The sequence below is a fragment of the Amblyomma americanum genome, chromosome 3 (assembly GCF_052857255.1).
Source record: "Amblyomma americanum isolate KBUSLIRL-KWMA chromosome 3, ASM5285725v1, whole genome shotgun sequence".
In the NCBI taxonomy this organism is placed as follows: domain Eukaryota; kingdom Metazoa; phylum Arthropoda; class Arachnida; order Ixodida; family Ixodidae; genus Amblyomma; species Amblyomma americanum.
In genome coordinates this window covers 2,729,856-2,749,872 of record NC_135499.1, presented here as the reverse complement: position 1 = coordinate 2,749,872, position 20,017 = coordinate 2,729,856, and the positions used below count along the sequence as shown (strand labels likewise).

The 20,017-nt window shown below is 47.1% G+C and overlaps 2 protein-coding genes across 2 annotated transcripts in view; both read right to left on the bottom strand.

Moving 5' to 3' along the window:
- LOC144122841 (longicornsin-like) overlaps positions 1–10,338 on the bottom strand; it is a 176,544-nt gene extending 166,206 nt beyond the window's left edge. Inside the window, exon 1 of the mRNA XM_077655831.1 lies at positions 10,188–10,338. Within this exon, the coding sequence (XP_077511957.1) occupies positions 10,188–10,230 (43 nt within the window). The 5' untranslated portion in view covers positions 10,231–10,338. The remainder of the gene's footprint in view (positions 1–10,187) is intronic.
- An 8,519-nt stretch (positions 10,339–18,857) lies between these two features.
- Positions 18,858–19,391, bottom strand: LOC144122911 (uncharacterized). Its single transcript, XM_077655877.1, has one exon. The coding sequence runs from the start codon at positions 19,389–19,391 to the stop codon at positions 18,858–18,860; it is 534 nt and encodes a 177-aa protein (XP_077512003.1).
- Positions 19,392–20,017: the final 626 nt, after the last annotated feature.

Sequence of the window (20,017 nt, the reverse complement as noted above, 5' to 3'; positions counted from 1 at the left end):
TAATCCGAGGAAGTGGATAAACATCCTTTCGAGTGATCTTATTGAGGGTGCCATAGTCGACACAAAAGCGTACTGAACCATCCTTCTTTTTTGCCAGTACAACTGGTGAGGACCAAAGGACTTGAAGAAGGGCGTATGATGTGGCGCTTGAGCATGTCGGTTACATTATCTTGAATAATTTTGCGCTCACTAGGAGACACGCGAAACGGGTGGCGGCGAATGATGCGCGAACCGTCAGTGTGGATGCGATGCGTAGACGCCGAGGTTTGGCCCAAAACTTTTGACTGGGTATCAAAAGAAGCGGCATGCTTGTTCAAGAGGGCAAGCAATTCTGCTTTTTGAGCAGGCGTGAGATCGTTGCTGATAGTAGCGGAAATAGGTGTGTTGTGTTGTGTTGGGTTTTATGGCACATAGGCAGCTAAGGCCATCATGCGCCAAACACAAGGTATAGAATTGCTTTTCTACAGAATGTTTTGGAGTATAAAAAAGAGGCGATGGTGCAGATGACTTAAAAAGATTGTACTGCCTAGTAATAAAAGGGGAGAATTTTGGAAATGGCTAATGGTAAAAGCCTTAAAGATGGTCAGGCAGCCTAAGCGGCTTTCCTTGGCTAGCAAGGATCCTGAGGCTCCCAACCAAGCAAATAAACAGCCTCAGCCTACTTCTCAAGAATGAGAAAGTGGCTGAGGTGTATCATGTATAAAAGCGATCCAGTGGTTAAAAAAATTACAGCTTTTGAAGTACGCCTGCTGCTTTTAAAGAGCTAAAAATGGAAGGTATGTTAGCAATGGCATTATCAGCTAAGAGCAATGTAGGGTGGAAAGGAATGCATTCATGATAAAATTGAGTGAAGTACTTTTTTCTTAGTTTTTCTAGTTTTATACATGAGAATAAAATGTGGTTAACCGTAAGTTCATCTCCGCATTCTTCGCAAACAGGTTTATCTTGTATTGTTAACAGGAAGTTGTGCGTAAGGTGCGTGTGGCCCATTCTGAGACGGCATAAAATCACTTCTTTAAAACGTTCTTGGTGCACACATGACTTAAATTCACCTAAAATCGGCTTTACTAAGTGTAGTTTATTGTTCAATTCGCTGTTCCAAGCCGATTGCCATTTTTTCCTTAACTTCCTTTGTACTAATTTCATGCAGTCATTCAAGGGTATATTTACTTTTTTTTATTTCCTTGCCACAAGCCTGAGCAGCACAGAAATCTGCTCGCTCATTGCCTTTTATGCCGACATGACTCGGGACCCAGCAGAGTTTAATGTTTTGTCTTCTAGCTGTGGCTGTTACTATGTTGTGTATAATGTCACCAAGTATAGGAGTGATTGCGTTTCTTGACTGAAGGGCTGTAAGTATACTTAAAGAGTCTGTGTAAATAATAGCGTTTTCAAGGTTCTCGCTGAGTATTTTTTCTACGGTCACATATACTGCGTAACATTCTGCAGTGAAGATGGATGCGCACTGTGGAAGTCGTATTGTTGTCTCCGAATTCCCTCGCACCACTGCACTTCCTACATAAGTATCCGTTTTCGAACCGTCAGTATAAAAGGCTGTGAAACCACTGTATTTTTCCTCAAGTGCCAGAAATTCTTGTACTATTGGTAGCGGAAATAGGTGCAGGAGAAGAAGCATGGGACCAAATGGTGAAGCTCGATGGGAGCGGGGAAAGAACGGTGACAGGTTAAGCGGTAGACACAAAAGCGACTTTAGTGCCTGGGAGTAGAAGAATCGGCTCCGACGTAGTATTTAACGTAGTCAGGAGGACAGTCCCATTGACGAACCGAAGAAGGGATGCGACGAGAAGAATGCCCCTGGAGAGAAGACAGGGATTGGGTGTGGCGAAAATGTCCCCAGCATTTACGTCCCCACCGTTTACGTGGGGGGCGGGAACCAGTCAAGCTGTCCAGCTTTTTTTCTCCCAACCTCCACCATCACGTTGATGGAAATAAAGGCTATTATTATTAACCAACGGAGACTACATCTTTGGAGCTACGGAGTAGCGACGCAAAACGTGAAGCTGACGGCGATACTCGTCGGCGATACTCGACGCAGGAACTCGTGGATTTCTTGCGGACGTTGGCCGTAGTTTAGTCATGGTGCGTCAACGGCAAATGCACGAATACCGATACGCCGGTACGGGTAGTGAAGAAGAATATGAATGGCCTCACCCGAATTCCTCCAGGCATCGCATTTCCTGAGTCTTGAGCGTCGCTCGTAGGCTGGGCTGGCGTGGGTAGGGGGGCGGCGTTCGCGAACAGCTGGTTCACTTCAAAGTGGAGGACTTAAAGTCTGTCGCTAGGGCTGAGTAATTCCAGCGGAGTAGCTCATGGCTGGAGTTGGAGGCGTCGATGGCGGAGAACGAAGCACATGCAGCGCTTCTTCGATATTTCCCAGAGGGTTGCTATTTGAGGCTGGTTGGAAGCTGGTTACAGGCGACGCCGCTCTTCCCGTACAGTTTCGTGGATAACACCTTGCAGGTTGCCTCCGAATGCTGTGCCATCTGAGAGGGTTGTGGATGCCACTTAGAGCTGTCGAAGGAAGTGGCGGGCTCGTGCTTCCAAGATTTTCTCAATGGTGGCTGCTTCACGGGCGAATACTGCGATGGTCCTGGTTGAATTGACGGTCACACCCCCGAAAAGTGCCTCTTTAGCACCACACATCAAAACATCTACCTCTACCTCTACGCCATCGCTGCAACCTGGTAACATGGTAAGGTCTAGAATTAGCTTGAACTTGAAGAGGGAACGGAAGAAGCTAGCGAAGAAGAAGACCATTAACGAGTTAGCCGTAAGAGGGAAAGCACAGGAGTTTAGGATAGCGCTGCAAAACAGATACTCGGCTTTAACTGAGGAAGATGATCTTGATGTTCATTCAATGCACGATAACCTGACATCAATAATTACGGAGTGCGCAGTAGAAGTAGGCGGTAGGACAGTTCGAAAAGATACCGGGAAGCTATCTCAGGTGACGAAAGATCTGATTAAGAAGCGCCAAAACATGAAGGCATCTAACACTACCGATAGAATAGAACTAACGGAGCTATCAAAGTTAATAAATAAGCGCAAGGTAGCCGACATAAGGAAGTTTAATATGGAGAGAATCGAGCATGCTATAAAGAACGGAGGTAGCCTAAAAACAGTGAAGAGGAAACTAGGCATAGGTAAAAACCAGATGTATGCATTAAGAGACAAGCAGGGCAATGTCATTAGCAATATGGATAAGATAGTTAACGTAGCCGAAGAGTTCTACACAGAGCTGTACAGTAGCCAATGTAATCAGAGCGCCAATGAGAAAGACAGCAGTGCACAGCAATGCGTCATCCCGCCAGTAACGAAAGATGAAGTAAAGAAAGCCTTAGAAGCAATGAAAAGGGGAAAAGCAGCTGGGGAGGATCAGGTAACAGCAGATCTGTTGAAGGATGGAGGGGACATCGTGCTAGAAAAACTAGCCACCCTGTATACGCAATGCCTTATGACCTCGACTGTACCAGAAGCTTGGAAGAATGCAAACATTATCTTAATTCATAAGAAGGGAGACGCCAAGGACTTGAAAAATTACAGGCCGATCAGCTTACTATCCGTTGCCTACAAAGTATTTACTAAGGTAATCGCTAATAGAGTCAGGGCAACGTTAGACTTTAATCAACCAAATGATCAGGCAGGCTTTCGTAAAGGATATTCCACAATAGATCATATTCACACTATCAATCAGGTGATAGAGAAATGCGCAGAATATAACCAACCTCTATATATAGCTTTCATTGATTACGAGAAAGCATTCGACTCAGTGGAAACCTCAGCAGTCATACAGGCATTGCGTAATCAGGGGGTAGAAGAGCGTTATGTCAAAATACTGGAAGATATATATAGCAACTGCCCAGCTACTATAGTCCTACATAAAGTCAGCAATAAAATTCCAATAAGGAAGGGCGTCAGGCAAGGAGACACGATATCGCCAATGCTGTTCACCGCATGTTTGCAGGAGGTATTTCGAGGCCTGAATTGGGAACAGTTGGGAATAAGAATAAATGGAGAATACCTAAATAATCTGAGATTTGCTGATGACATTGCCTTGCTGAGTCACTCAGGAGGTGAACTGCAAATCATGATCAACGAGTTAGACAGGCAGAGCAGATCGATGGGTCTAAAAATTAACATGCAGAAAACCAAGGTAATGTTCAACAGTCTAGCAAGGGAACAACAGTTCACAATTGGCAGCGAGAGCCTAGAAATTGTGCCGGAATACGTCTACTTAGGGCAGGTAGTGACAGCTGATCCGGATCATGAGAGGGAGATAACTAGAAGGATAAGAATGGGGTGGAGCGCATATGGCAAATTCTCGCAGATCATGAGTGGCAGTTTACCAATTTCCCTCAAGAGGAAAGTGTACAACAGCATAATCTTACCGGTACTCACCTACGGGGCAGAAACGTGGAGGCTAACGAAAAGAGTTCAGCTTAAGTTAAGGACAACGCAGCGAGCCATGGAAAGAAAAATGATAGGTGTAACGTTAAGAGATCGGAAGCGGGCAGAGTGGGTGAGGGAACAAACACGGGTTAATGACATCCTAGTCGAAATCAAGAGAAAGAAATGGGCTTGGGCAGGGCATGTGATGCGAAGGCAAGATAACCGCTGGTCTTTAAGGGTAACGGAGTGGGTTCCAAGAGAAAGTAAGCGTAGCAGGGGGCGGCAGAAGGTTAGATGGGCGGATGAGATTAAGAAGTTTGCAGGCAAAGGGTGGATGCAGCTGGCAAAGGATAGGGTTAATTGGAGAGACATGGGAGAGGCCTTTGCCCTGCAGTGGGTGTAGTAAGGCTGATGATGATGATGATGATCAAAACATCTACCTTCTCCTCTTCCGTCATTAGCGATCAGCACGTCGAAAAAGGTGCTTCATGTCTTCTACGTATGGGATGACTGCCTCAGTCAGGCGCTGGAAGCGTCACTGTAGGAGCAGCTGCGCGCCTTCTTTCCTGGTGATGCTTGTTAAAGCATTGAACAACTCACGGTTGAATGATACCCACGTCGCCAAAGAAGCTTCGTGGTTTTCGAACCAAATTCTGGCTGAGCCTTCCAGGGCGAAGAAAATGTGGCTAAGTTTAGTCTTCTCATCCCTGGTGTTGAATACAGCGACACGTTCAAACTGGTCCAGCCATTTTTCAGAATCCTCGCCCAGTGAGCCGTTGAACTTGAGCGGCAGTCGGGGCTGGTGCAAAAAAATGGGGCTGGTGACGTCGCCGCCATGGTTGACGTCTGCGCTGAGGAGTCCTTCTTTGCTCCTTGCATTTAGGTAGTAGTCCATGTTCCGGTGAACGGCTCTGGAGGCGACGGCTGCTTCACGCTTGGTCTTCGGTTTGGACGGCTTCTGTGGCTATCTCGTGATCTACTTCTTCAGCATGACTGAGGCTGCTTTGGCGGCTCCCAGGGTATGAGGGCGACAAGGACATCCGTTAGCACCTACACCAGATGTCACGTTGTGGTGACGGGGAGTCCAGGCAGTGAAGAAGACAGCAAAAGTGCTTCTAAAAGTGAACTGTTTATTGGGCTGACCTGTGCCGACAATGGACAGCATTACTCGGCGGTGGCGAAACAACAAACGTTCTCGGCGGTCGTCGAACAGGATGCCCGCCCCTCTCGGCTGTACTCAATTTAAACCTTATAGAACACCTTTGAGATAAGGCGTGCAAAGTTACTACAACAGTCTGAAACAACCTAGAATCGGCTCCGCCTGGATGCGATCAATCGACATAAATCTGGCCGCCTCTTGCATCACAAACAAAGCGATAAAACCGCGTGTCGACACCTTCGAAGAATGAATAAACAAACAATATAAAGATTCGCGGCAAGATTATCATGTTCAATGACAGCCGTAGTAATGTCTCATTCATGCCATAATGTCACTGCAGCCTACCACGGTATCTATGAAATCAGAAACACTTCTTACATTACCAATGAGGATTTGTTCATTATAAATTCAGACGTTGTATGTTGTAAATTAACTGGCCATAGAAGCATATACATCTGCTTTAGAGAAGCATGTGTCTACGTGCTCGATGCACCATATTTAATCATATCAAAGCATTTCACCATATAACCTAAAAAAATTCGCACAGCTGTTAGTAACGAATTCTGTATGACTTTTACTCTATAAACGACGTGAATGTTTCACACAATGCATCCGTATGTAAATTCATCGCCCTTTATACAAAAAGATTTCCCCACTTGAAGCTTACCCGACGCAAGCGCTTTAGGAAAAATATGAATTCCACGTTATTGAAAGGAATTCAAGTTAAATACAATTTGTACGCGTCATTTGTGAGAAAAAAACCTTAGCCTCCTGGTCAACTACAAAGCCTGCCGGAGCAAACTGAACTCGTACATCACAGCGGTGAAAACGCACTATTACAGCAACGTTTAAGACAGCAGTAATGGTCACAGTGAGGTACTATTTGGAAGAAGTTTTCTAATGTTTCAAGTCCTGGAAAAGTACTGAAGTTCGCTTACAAGCTCAATGCATTTGGGACAGAACTTAGTGGTCAGGAACTGGCGAACCCTATAAATGAATCCAAAATGTTCACGATGATAGGTTTACGTATCGCTTAAGTGAGGATAGCCAGAATATTTTCTGTGTAAGCACTGCTTTCCGGTAGCCGGCACCTTGTAGTGCTGCAGAAAAATTGCGCAACACCACAGAAAAATCTAACTGTATTTTGTGTCATTCGCACGTCATGCCAATTACTGCAGCCGTGCCACGTACACAGCAGCAAAATGTCGATAAAATTGTTGTGCGTCAGCAAAATATCGATAACGTTGGTATGAAACCAAGAACAACAAATATGTCTGCAAAATGTGGGATAGTTCAGAGCGGCAAAGGCCACGAAAATAGATTGTTAAACCGGTCCTAACTATTACAATCTACGCATCTTCAGAAATATCTGGCATCGCTTGAACACAAAACAGCAGATGTGTGCCTTAGAAACCCGCTCTATTGGTTAGTTTTTATTTTTGCACCTAATACAAGCTTCAATCTTGAAAAGGTAACTTACCCTTACTTTTGGACACGTATCCCCAAAGAGTCAGCTGTCTCTAGGAAACAATTGAAAGATTACTTTTCCCGTCTCGACTGAATTGGTGCCTAATGCTCCGACCAGTGCACTTAGTGCATCATAATGCATATAATCTGTAGATATTTCTTGGTGTGCCTACACGTAGTTAAATTCTATGACTGATTAATCTCATGAGTTTCTTGCTACATTTGCAGTGCAATCAGAGCTGTTTTCTTCATTTTAGGTTTCTTTTTTTTTGCTTTTAAATACAGACATGTTTGTAAAGCGCACAAAGATTTTGTAAAATTATGGTTGATAGTATTATTTATTACTATTGTTTCTTGATGCTGAAGGCTGTGTTAGTCGCTGTCTCCTGCAATGACCCCTGGACATAATCAAGGTGCAAATGGCGAGTTTTTATTTACGGGACACTAAAAAACGAAATTACTTGAATTTAGTTGATAACGTATTGTGTTTGCGACGTGATTTAGCTTGTGTGAACTGTGTGTAGGAAAGGGATAATTATATGTGTAAGCAAGACGGTTGACGCTTGTGGCACCAGCGGCCAGAGCCGACGAAGGAGGAACAGCAGAACGAAGGCGAAGCTGACGAAGCTTGGGTTTGCACTCACGAACGCTGGTCTACTGATTAAGTGTTTTTTTTTTTAAATATTGTGGTGGATCACATAAAAAGTGTGGGATTTGCCTGCTTACACTCGGTGGAGGCGCCGCCTGATCCCTCCCTGGAGCTACGCAGTCGCACCTTACTTCCCCCTGCCACAATGAGCGACAGCCCAACGCAACCTGGCCACGCTGTTCCCGCCGCTGTCATCTGTTCCAGTACCGTGCGTCAGCGCGACCGTGCCATCTTCAGCGGCCCGGACGACAGCGACGTAGAAGACTGGTCTCTTATGTCGTCTCCTTATATCAGAGCTACGCCAAGCTCCGAAGACAGCGCCTTGTCACCCGCCGTACCAGTTGTCCGGACGACGCAGTTTCGAGCTTGGCTCTAGGCGGTACTTGTCACGATCAGGCCACCATTCATCAGCACATCAAGCAGTTTGTGCGGGAGGAGGTCGCCCGCCAGTTATCGCTGGTTACCTACCAACCCACTCTTGTTGCCAACTCAACGCCATCCCTGTCGCCTTCTCTGCAGCGCGTCATCCAGGAGCAGGTTGCTGAGGTCCTTTTACGTGCCAATCCACCCTTTCTGGTCAATGTTCCGCTGACATGTGCCGAAGCTCTCTCGTCGGGCCACGACCTCAGCCTATGCGCCACCCAGCACCGCCTTCTCTCGGCTGCAGCTCGCGCCTACAAATCCGCTCGCTCACCACTCTCTGCCTTGGCCCGCTCCGCACCCCATGAATCCATGGCGCATTCATGATAACCGCCCGAATTGCTGCGTCTGCGGTGTCGCTGGCCATCTGGCCCATTAGTGCTGCATACGCAGATCCCGTCCTCACGACTGCGGGCGCGCGCCGGCATACGACGTCCCTGTTTCTTCTCCTCTGCATCAGAATTCCTCATCGCCTCGTTCCAACACCTACAGCCATCTGTCGCCGTCTCTTCGACGCTGTTCGCGCTCTGCTGTGCTCCGCCGGTCACCGCCCCTCCAAGCGGAGAACTAGGCACCGCAGTTCCGGATGCAACAACCGCGCCTTCAACGATTGCCTATTCCCTCTCCTGTGGACGTTATCAAGTGCTTCTCAAAGGTGTTCCTGTTCATTGCGCTTATTGACACTAGTGCTCTCGTCGCCGTCATTATTCGCAACTTGTGCCACAAACTTGAAGAAGTGACGACGCCGCTTTCTGACGTTTCGCGTACAACCGCCAGTGCTGACCACATTTGACCTCTTGCAGCGTGCACCGTCCGCCTGATCATCCAAGGCCTTTCATGCACCAATTAGTTCGTTTTCGCCCGCTTCTCTCATGACATCATCCTCGGGTGGGACTTTCTGTCCACGCATTACGCCATCATCGACTGTGCACATCCTCACATTGGTTTCTCGCCGCTGTGTGACGCTTTCCTGGCCGCCTCCCCTGTTCCCGCCCCGTATATTCTCGCCGCTGAGGACATCGGCGTGCCGGCTTTTTCTTGTCTTTCTGTGCCACTCACTTGTGATGCGCTTTCTGATGCAACTGTCCTTTTATACCCTATCTTTGTACTCACCGCAAGTTCGTGCTGCTTCCCCATGTCGTGCTCACAATTTCTGGTGGTTGTAGCGACATGCACGTTACGAACCCGTTCTCTTTGGGGAGAATCGCTTGGCACTGCTGCTGTCATCGACCCAGTCGACGCTCCTCCTGTCACTGATGACCCTGACGCGCATTACCTCAACGTCCTTACTCCTTCCATCAAAGTTGTTGACCCAACCCCCCCCCCCCCGCCCCCCCCCCCCCCCCCCCCCCCGCAGATTGTGTTTCACCGTTCGTCGATGCCCCTCAACCTCCTCTCGAACGCGCCCGGCTCGTCGACTTCATTCAGCGATTCCGCGCGTCCGTCCTTCGACTCCCACGCAACAGCGGTTAGCCACCACATCGACATAGAGGAACCCACGGTCCCTCGCGCCAGCGCCCCTACCGCGTTTCCGCCACTGAGCTCCGCATCGTTGATGAACAGATGAGCGACATGCTACACTCGGGGTAAACCAGCCCTCTGAGAGCACCTGGTCTTCTCTGGTCGTGCTTGTAAACAAAAAAGACGGCCCTATTCGCTTGTGCGTCGAATATCACCGTCTAAACAAAATTACTTAGAAGGACGCCCACGCCCTGCATCATATCGATGATGCGCTTGACTGCCTGCAAGGAGCGGAACACTTTTCATCTGCTCTCTGAGTACTGGCTATTGCCGTTACCCGTAGCTGCTGTAATCACGCCTGACGGGCTCTATGAGTTTAATGTGATATGCCCTTTGTCAGATATATGCAACACAGGTGCTAACTTCCAACTGAAAGATTCCAAGATAACCAGCTTTCGTTGCCTGGGAATCTTTCAATCGGAAGTTAGCGTCTATGGTGTGTACATTTACTTTTTTTCCATCATCTTGGTTTTGCGCCATTCATTATGCCATGGATCCCCGTTGTCGCTAAACAAGGCCAAGGGTTCAGCTCGGTGAGCTTCGTTAAGGAGAGGCACTTACCTGCGACCGCCAGCAGCAGGCGGAGCGTCACGCGGCTGCACATCACTTGCTGGCTGTTCGGTAGCACCTCAGCTGCAACCAAACCCCGGCCGGTTTTTGTGCGACGTGTTTCGGCCGAAAATAACTCAGCGTGTGCCGCAATATCCGCGGCAAGCGTCAGCCAGTCACGCACGTTTTCAGAGGGCGCCTCTTTATTGCCACTCAAGCTGCATTCGCGTCGCGCACCCGAAAAGGAAGACGCCTCGTCACTGTCAACACGCTTCCTCGCTAGCCGAAGGCGCTGTTGCGACTACTCAGCTTTTTGTGAGAGCGATACAGTGAACGACTCTGTGTGCGCTAAGCGTTTCGAATAATGAAATACCGAATGGCACGACACATACTGTGTGTGAAGTGCTTGCCTACACTTTATTCAGCCCAAGGATCACTGTCAGCGTTTCGGTAAAAAAATTAAACGGCGCGGAGGTACTTCAACACCCAATTAATGTCCTTAACGCAAACTTTGTCTGAGCCAAAATTAAACACCCTGACCGAAAACTACATCATTAAAGGGATTATGCAATAAATTAATCGAGGTTACATAAAGCAGACGAGTGATAGGCATTCAACAACTCGTCACCCCAGCGCAACAATTTTGAGCTAGCATCAATAACAACGAAGATATAGACGATTAAAAATCACGCTACCCCTCTCCCCCCTCAACTCATACACGCGAGGCACCAGAAAAAAATAAATAAAACAGCTCTCTGACTGGGCCCCGCCCTTGTATATGTCATCAGATGACGATCGGTTTGAGACTTCCGGTTGTCGCACCCCGGCAGCAGCGTCGGTCCGGTCTCTCTCGCCCACGACCGGTCCCGAGCGGGGTGGGCGCGCTCCTCTCGAGACCGGCCGTGCCCTCGTCATCCTAGATTGCGGTGCGCGTCGGATTCCTTTGCTTGCCGTCTGTTGCAGTTTTAAAACCGCTGAACGATCACTTTTTCTCCCCATGCGCACGCGTCTTTGCGACCATGCGCACGATAGCGTGAGGGCGCGTTGCGGATGAGGTGCTATACGATCAAGTTTGCTGCATGCGATCGAGCGGTAGACTCCGGTGTTCTGATTGGCGCGCTCCTCAGTGCCGCCCGTGTGGCAGCACAGGCATGTGCCGTTGCAAAACACGAATATAGCTTGCCGTGCGAATACACACACATTGATGTTGTGGCTCACCCGAGACATGTTTAGTTGTGAGATTTTTCGTAGCAAGTAAAACCGCTATCGGCTCTGATAGCCATGGATCTCGGTGCGGCCGATTCTAATGTCCGCGAACGAAGTCGCAACAAACCTTGCAACACCGCAGGCGAAGTTCTGAAACAGCGTCGCGGGAAATAATTAACGTTTGCGCTATTTCTACTTCAGAAAGTGAAAAAAGGCATCACATCGCGATCGTGACACAACTCCTTCGATCGCTAGTCGGCTAGACTCCGCTGAAGACTACCCGTATGTGCAACCGTTCTAACTACGATCTAAGATTTTTGCCTCCTAATATTTGAAGAGTGCCCCCGTTGACAGTTATGCTATGCCCTAACATGCAATAACGATTTCAGAACGACGACGCGATTCGTATCGCCAATTCTCGGAGCCAAGGATACGGGTCTATACCAAGCTATAGGTTAGCAGTACGTATTCGATCGTTTGTAATTGTGACAGGGAAATTCACATAGCTGAGATCAGGCACAGGTTAAGTCATCAGTTATTCAAACTAGCACACTGCAGTCTTTTTACGTGTATTATAATTGCCTTTATTTTGTAGCTTTTTCATTAATCTATCCCAGTCGAAAAAAAAAACAGAAATACAAGAAACAAACCTGTCGTATAATGGGACCTTGTTGTCTTGTAATGTTCTGTAGTTTGTAGTATTGTGTTGTTTGTCGTGTTGTTGTTTGCAGTGCTGTGTAGTTTGTAGTAGTGTCATTTGCAGCAGAATGTAGCCCACAAAATCTTGTTGCGCACGGTCTTTCACCCTCCCACCACCTTGCATCCAGTGCTGTTATGCCATGCATATTAATACGGTAGCATTTAGGTTGTTGTCTCACAAAAAATTTCCGGCTTCTCTGTCACAAAATTCCTCAGTCGGTCGAAAGAGGTCACATGACACAGCGACCTCATACCAACCTCATGTCCACTGTGGGTTGTGAGCTACCTGCCCCCATGTCACATGGCAATGAAAGCAATTGAAATAAATGCAATGCTATTCCCACTTTAACCTATCACGGGGCTACACATGAGCCTTATGGAAGGTCGGGAAGAGCAACAAAGGGTCCTGAAAGCCGCAATGGTGGCTGAGCCACCTATCTAGGCGCTGCTCAGCCACTGCACCACTGTGCCAGCAGTGGTGCGACGACTCTCCACAACCTATGAATTCGAATTCGACTGTGACGTCATCAACACCTTGTGACCACCAGTCTCGACTTATCATAGAGCACTGCCAAATTTGAAGATCTGAGGACCACTAAAGCTTCCAAACTCTGCAATATTTTGGAAGTAGGCACCCCCCAGAAAATGGATTAGGGTGGTTAAGTGAAATCCAGGGTTCGACGGAAACCCGTCTGGTCGGGTATGTTCATGGCGGAAAATCTTCAAGCGCAGACCAATCGTTAAAAAGATGACGTTTCGGCCCCGGCTTACGGGGGCCTTGTTCACAATGAAAGAAAGACAGGAGTGAAAGTAAGTTATATAGGTTTCATGGTATGACGCAAGCAGCGGGAGTATATCGGGGGTAGATTGCCTTCGTTGCGATTAAGCGTGTTTGCCGTCGTCTGAATATAAAAAGATTCTAGGTAAAGCCTTGTCGCCTTGCTCTTTTCTTTTCCGATTATCTTCGTGCTGTCCCAGTCGATGTCATGGCCCTCGGAGATGGCATGATCAGCCAGTGCGTTTGTTGCCACGCGCTTGTTCTTGACATCATTGTGGTGTACATCATGTAAAGTGGCACAGACGTGAAAGCTTGAGTCCTGCCTAGTCCAAAAATTTGTTGGTAGGTGTATGCTCATTTTTCTGGACATAGAGTTGCATGGGGTCTTTTTGTTTTTCAACGGACACTGTAATATGCGTTGCCAGGATGCGTTATGTTGTGATGCACATGCTTGTACTCTCGCAGCCTCGCCTTGAAAGTAAGAAAGGCCGTATGCAAACTGGTATTTGAAAAACGAGCATGATGGCAAAATTGGAGAAATAATTGAAGCATATGCCTCCACACTTGAAGAGGATGAATGTATGACCAGCCAGTCTGTTTCACTACAAGTATGTGAAATAGAACTGTGGCGATAGCATTCCATTCAATCCACCCTTGTTGTTGTTGGAGAAAAATGCCTGTGTGCACCCCTTCTTATAAAATGCCTTTACCTGCTCTAAAGTAAACATTTGCAAGTCCTGTTTGGTTTGCTGTCCTTCGTCCAAATTTCTCCAAGTTAATGCTGTACCACCTGGCCCCAATCGTCGAGTCGATATTTTGAAGCAATTGCAACATGATCAAACTAATGGAATTGGTGAAGGTGGCCGAGGCATGTAGAGGAGCCCATTGGCTCTGCAGAGTCCAGTTGGGAAGACATGGCAGCTTATTTTTGTTGTTGCTTGAGGAGTTACTAGTAGAAGTAGTGTGTTGGTACAGAAAGCAGCGAAAGTGATGCAGCGATGGCGTAGAGGTAGAGCATCCGCCTCGCGTGCAAGAGGACCGGGGTTCAAATCCAGGTGCCGCGCAATTCTCCACCGGGTTTAAAAAAAAAACCGCGTGTCGATGGAATTGCATAACCAGGCCTGGAGTGCGGCCATATCTCGGTGACCAGAACCGACAACGCACTCTCTCACCAGAGCAGGATTTGGGCACCCGGGTGTAGTACTTGGCCACAACCTTCTATGATCAAACCAATTAACCCTCGGCCCTCAGTCCCCAGCGGCTGCAGAGCAACTGACCACGGCGGCGGTCAGACCTGTGACGCAGCGGAGGGTGCTAAGAATCTCTGGCTCCGGACAGGCCGCCATTGGAATCTGAACCTGGCAACGTTTAACGCTAGAACTTTAGCTAGTGAGGCTAGCCTAGCAGTGCTGTTTGAGGAACTAGCGGGAATTAAATGGGATGTGATAGGGCTTAGCGAAGTTAGGAGGACAGGTGAGGCGTATACAGTACTAAAGGACGGACACATACTGTGCTATCGCGGGTTAGAGGATAGACGAGAACTAGGTGTGGGTTTCCTCATTAATAAGGATATAGCTGGCAACGTAGAAGAGCTCTACAGTATTAACGAGAGGGTAGCAGCTATAGCAATTAGGCTGAATAGGAGGTACAAGCTGAAAGTGGTGCTGGCCTACGCACCCACATCCAGCCATGATGACCAGACCGTTGAAAGCTTCTATGAGGACGTAGAATCAGCAATGAATAAAGTAAAATCGCAGTACAGTGTACTGATGGGCGACTTCAATGCGAAGGTGGGCAAGAAGCAGGCTGACGACCACGCGGTAGGTGACTATGGGATAGGCTCTAGAAATAGCAGGGGAGAGTTATTAGTCGAATTCGCGGATAGAAATAATTTACAGATCATGAATACCTTCTTCCGCAAACGAGAAAACAGGAAGTGGACCTGGAAGAGCCCCAATGGTGAGATTAAAAATGAAATCGACCTCATACTATGCGCTAAACCTGGCATCATTCAGGATGTGGCCGTCCTCGGAAGGGTGCGTTGCAGCGACCATAGAATGGTAAGGTCTAGAATTAGCTTAGACCTGAAGAGGGAACGGAAGAAGCTAGCGAAGAAGACCATTAACGAGTTAGCCGTAAGAGGGAAAGCACAGGAGTTTAGGATAGCGCTGCAAAACAGATATTCGGCTTTAACTGAGGAAGATGATCTTGATGTTCATTCAATGCATGATAATCTGACATCAATAATTACGGAGTGCGCAGTAAAAGTAGGCGGCAGGACAGTTCGAAAAGATACCGGGAAGCTATCTCAGGTGACGAAAGATCTGATTAAGAAGCGCCAAAACATGAAGGCATCTAACACTACCGATAGAATAGAACTAACGGAGCTATCAAAGCTAATAAATAAGCGCAAGGTAGCCGACATAAGGAAGTTTAATATGGAGAAAATCGAGCATGCTATAAAGAACGCAGGTAGCCTAAAAACAGTGAAGAGGAAACTAGGCATAGGTAAAAACCAGATGTATGCATTAAGAGACAAGCAGGGCAATGTCATTAGCAATATGGATAAGATAGTTAACGTAGCCGAAGAGTTCTACACAGACCTGTACAGTAGCCAATGTAATCATAGCATTAATGAGAGAGACAGTAGCTCACAGCAATGCGTCATCCCGCCAGTAACGAAAGATGAAGTAAAGAAAGCCTTAGAAGCAATGAAAAGGGGAAAAGCAGCTGGGGAGGATCAGGTAACAACAGATCTGTTGAAGGATGGAGGGACATCGTGCTAGAAAAACTAGCCACCCTGTATACGCAATGCCTTATGACCTCGCCCGTACCAGAAGCTTGGAAGAATGCAAACATTATCTTAATTCATAATAGGGGAGACGCCAAGGACTTGAAAAATTACAGGCCGATCAGCTTACTATCCGTTGCCTACAAAGTATTTACTAAGGTAATCGCTAATAGAGTCAGGGCAACGTTAGACTTTAATCAACCAAATGATCAGGCAGGCTTTCGTAAAGGATATTCCACAATAGATCATATTCACACTATCAATCAGGTGATAGAGAAATGTGCAGAATATAACCAACCTCTATATATAGCTTTCATTGATTACGAGAAAGCATTCGACTCAGTGGAAACCTCAGCAGTCATACAGGCATTGCGTAATCAGGGGGTAGAAGAGCCTTATGTCAAAATACTGGAAGATATATATAGCAACTGCACAGCTACTGTAGTCCTCCATAAAGTCAGCAATAAAATTCCAATAAGGAAGGGCGTCAGGCAGGGAGACACGATCTCGCCAATGCTGTTCACCGCATGTTTGCAGGAGGTATTTCGAGGCCTGAATTGGGAACAGTTGGGAATAAGAATAAATGGAGAATACCTGAATAATCTGCGATTTGCTGATGACCTTGTCTTGCTGAGTCACTCAGGAGGTGAACTGCAAATCCTGATCAATGAGTTAGACAGGCAGAGCAGATCGATGGGTCTAAAATTAACATGCAGAAAACCAAGGTAATGTTCAACAGCCTAGCAAGGGAACACCAGTTCACAATCGGCAGCGAGAGCCTAGAAATTGTGACGGAATACGTCTACTTAGGGCAGGTAGTGACAGCTGATCCGGATCATGAGAGGGAGATAACTAGAAGGATAAGAATGGGGTGGAACGCATATGGCAAATTCTCGCAGATCATGAGTGGCAGTTTACCAATTTCCCTTAAGAGGAAAGTGTACAACAGCATAATCTTACCGGTACTCACCTACGGGGCAGAAACGTGGAGGCTAACGAAAAGAGTTCAGCTTAAGTTAAGGACAACGCAGCGAGCCATGGAAAGAAAAATGATAGGCGTAACGTTAAGAGATCGGAAGCGGGCAGAGTGGGTGAGGGAACAAACACGGGTTAATGACATTCTAGTCGAAATGAAGAGAAAGAAATGGGCTTGGGCAGGGCATGTAATGCGAAGGCAAGATAACCGCTGGTCTTTAAGGGTAACGAAGTGGGTTCCAAGAGAAAGTAAGCGTAGCAGGGGGCGGCAGAAGGTTAGGTGGGCGGATGAGATTAAGAAGTTTGCAGGCAAAGGGTGGATGCAGCTGGCAAAGGATAGGGTTAGTTGGAGAGGCATGGGAGAGGCCTTTGCCCTGCAGTGGGTTAAGTAAGGCTGATGATGATGATGTGTTTCTTTTATGATGCCAGCAATTTATAACTCTGAGTGCCAATTCTGAACAGTTTAAGACAAGGTTTCTTGTTTCTTAACAAGATCCGTTCTTAACATGTACCCTGCCTTGGTCCCTTTCCTTTGTTAAAGCGGTACATTAGCTCTCAAATAAGGTACATTGGGGTGCTTCTTTTTCCTGCCTCCTTTCCAAATCTAGGGAAGAGCTCACCATAATATGGTCACTAGCCCACACCCTGCCTCACAGCTCAAAATTCTACACTGCACTAAGTGCACTATTTAAAGTCTCATTCCGGATCTTATCACATTATTTTTCAATCTGTATCAAAATATTTCATAACTGTTTGATTATTCCCGCCTGCAAATCTAAGTTTTTCCCGGCTACTCCTAGTATGCATATGCCACAGCTTACTCCCACCTGCCAAGTTCCTTGCAATCTTTGCATTCAAAATACTCAACAGCACACAATACTTCATTTCTGATGTAATATTATCTCCTGATTTAGCATCTTTTCAGACCTTTCTGACCACATCCTCATGATTAATAGTCGTCAGTGCTAAGGTTTTGACAACTTATGCAGTGAAACCCGCTTAAAACTGCCATAGTTATATGGAATACCCACTTACTGAAAGGTGCACTCAAGACTATTCTGAGCTCATCTCTTTACCGTGTGTAGCTACACGCTCCGAGCATTATAAAGACACTTCAAATTACGGTCCTGTGCGACCGATTTCCCTATTATAAAAAGTCCACCACTGAAAATTTACATGAGTGCCAATGAAGGTCACAGGCCTACAAGGACAATTAGTGCAAGCTGTGTGCAAGCTGGGCAAAAGCACCTCAAGTGGAAAGAGAAAGTCTGGTGCCCGCAGAGAGAGGCAGCGTTAACAGCAAGACCACTGCCGCCAAATTCTACGTGCAGGATTCAGCTACTGAAACACAGACATCAATCAGACACTCAAGGTGGTCTGTACCTGGCACATCAACCAATACAAATGAAATGAAAACGTACTTTTCGATAAACGAGCAGCAGGCTTTTTTTGTGTAGCCCTTCCTAACCGTTGGGCTGAAAAAAAATGTACTCCCTTGAGAACTTTAGAAGCAGCGACAGTCTGAAGTTTAGCTGATTCGCTACCTTAGCAGAACCTGTAAAAAAAATTTGAGAGGGCCCTTAAGACTGCTCATGTGCTAAAGGCAAAAGCATTATAGTCGGGGACACTTGGCAACAGGCGCAAAGGCAGGGAGGCGGGGCGTCTATAAATTTGTCACTCCGCCAAGTAGTTCGACCGCGCGGCTTTCGGCTTAGATTTAAGCTTCAGTTCTGCTTTCACAATGTTTTTTTTTTTTCAGAATACATAAAGTACCAATACAACAAATTCTTTGAATTTTTGTACGCGAACGAAATGCGAGCAAAAATTTCACAAAACCGCGTTATAGCGGCGTAGGACGGAAAATAGGATTTTTTTTATTTTCAGGCACTCAGCCATTTGCCGGCGCTTATTTGCAGTGACGAAAAAAAAGTGCACAAATGATGCAGCACGCGCGCGGTGTCAGTTGCTTTGGCGTTCGGCTGCTGTTCGCAGGGTCGTGGTTTCGATCACGGGCTTAGCGGCTGCAGTTCGTTCAAGGCTAAGTACGAAAACGCCCGTGTGTCGTGCGATGTCAGTGCACTTAAATAGCCCCAGGTGGTCTAAATGCATAAAGAGCCCTTCACTGTGGCGTCCCTCGTAGCCTGAGTTGCTACGGGAAGTTATAACCCCGCGATCTAAATCAGACAAAGCAGTAGCGGTGAACGACCAACAATATTCAGCAGTACTGATGCCCTCATTCCAATTTCTCGACGCCACTTATGTCGTAGTTTTCGCTAGATGAGCTGGAATTTGAGTGCAGAGTAATTATTGGGCTCTCCAGGTGGGTGTCGATGGCACCATTACGTTCCCGTGCCTCCTCTTCCAGCCTTATCACATGTGCACAGGCCCGCGACACATTTTCTCTGGATACACGGGACACACCTTCGCGTGCCATTTCCTCCACAGCGGCCAAGGTGAAAGCGGTGTTATATGAAGCGACGTAGCCTTTCACCTGGCTCCACACCCGTTCGATTGGATTCAGTTCACAGTGATACGGGGGCAGCCGTACTACTTCGTGGCCAGCGTACTTGGCCAGAAGATCAATACGGCTTCCCGAAAACCTGTGCTGGTGTTGCTTCACTAAATCCAGCAGTTCCACCTTAAAGTGGTCATTCGAAAACGGTATGCTTTTTGCCGTAAGCCAAGACTGCATCTTCACTTTTCGGTTGCTCGTCGACGGCACTTTTTCAAGTTGGACGTTGTGGTAAGAAGCGTTATCAATCACCATTACGCTGTTAGGCAGGATACTGGGCAGAAATTGTTCCGTAAACCACTTCTTGAATCGAGCACCATTCATTTCTGAGTGTTAATCAGTAGCTCCTTTGGCTGCCCGAAAGATGAGGAGCGCTCCCTCGACATATCCTTCTTCACTTCCTGCGTGTGCAATGACGAGTCTGCCACCTTTGCCACTTGGTACGCGAAGACCAGCAGTCGAGCCCTGCCGGAATGCTTCATCTCGTGAACTCACGGTCGTGTCCGTCCAAACCTTATCTTTCGTATGGCCAGCATTTACCCACGTCTCATCAATGTAGTAGATGGTACCGAAAAACAAATTTATAATCTCGCATAAGTTGTAGCCCAGAAGTTAAAAGCATGTAGTACATACTACCATGATGACGTGTATAATAATGCATTCATGCACTCGTCGAATTTCGATGCCAGCAGTCTTTCGACAGCTATCAGTTGCATGCACAGCTCTCCTGTCGACGACTGAGCGATGGTGGAGGCGCCGCCGCAGAGAAAAAGGGGTCAACGTGACACGTACTCTATGCGCAGAGCAGCCACATTTTTTTATTCAAATGCACGAAAAAATTCGTACGTACGGGTGCTGTTTGCGCATCTCTCGAATGGTTC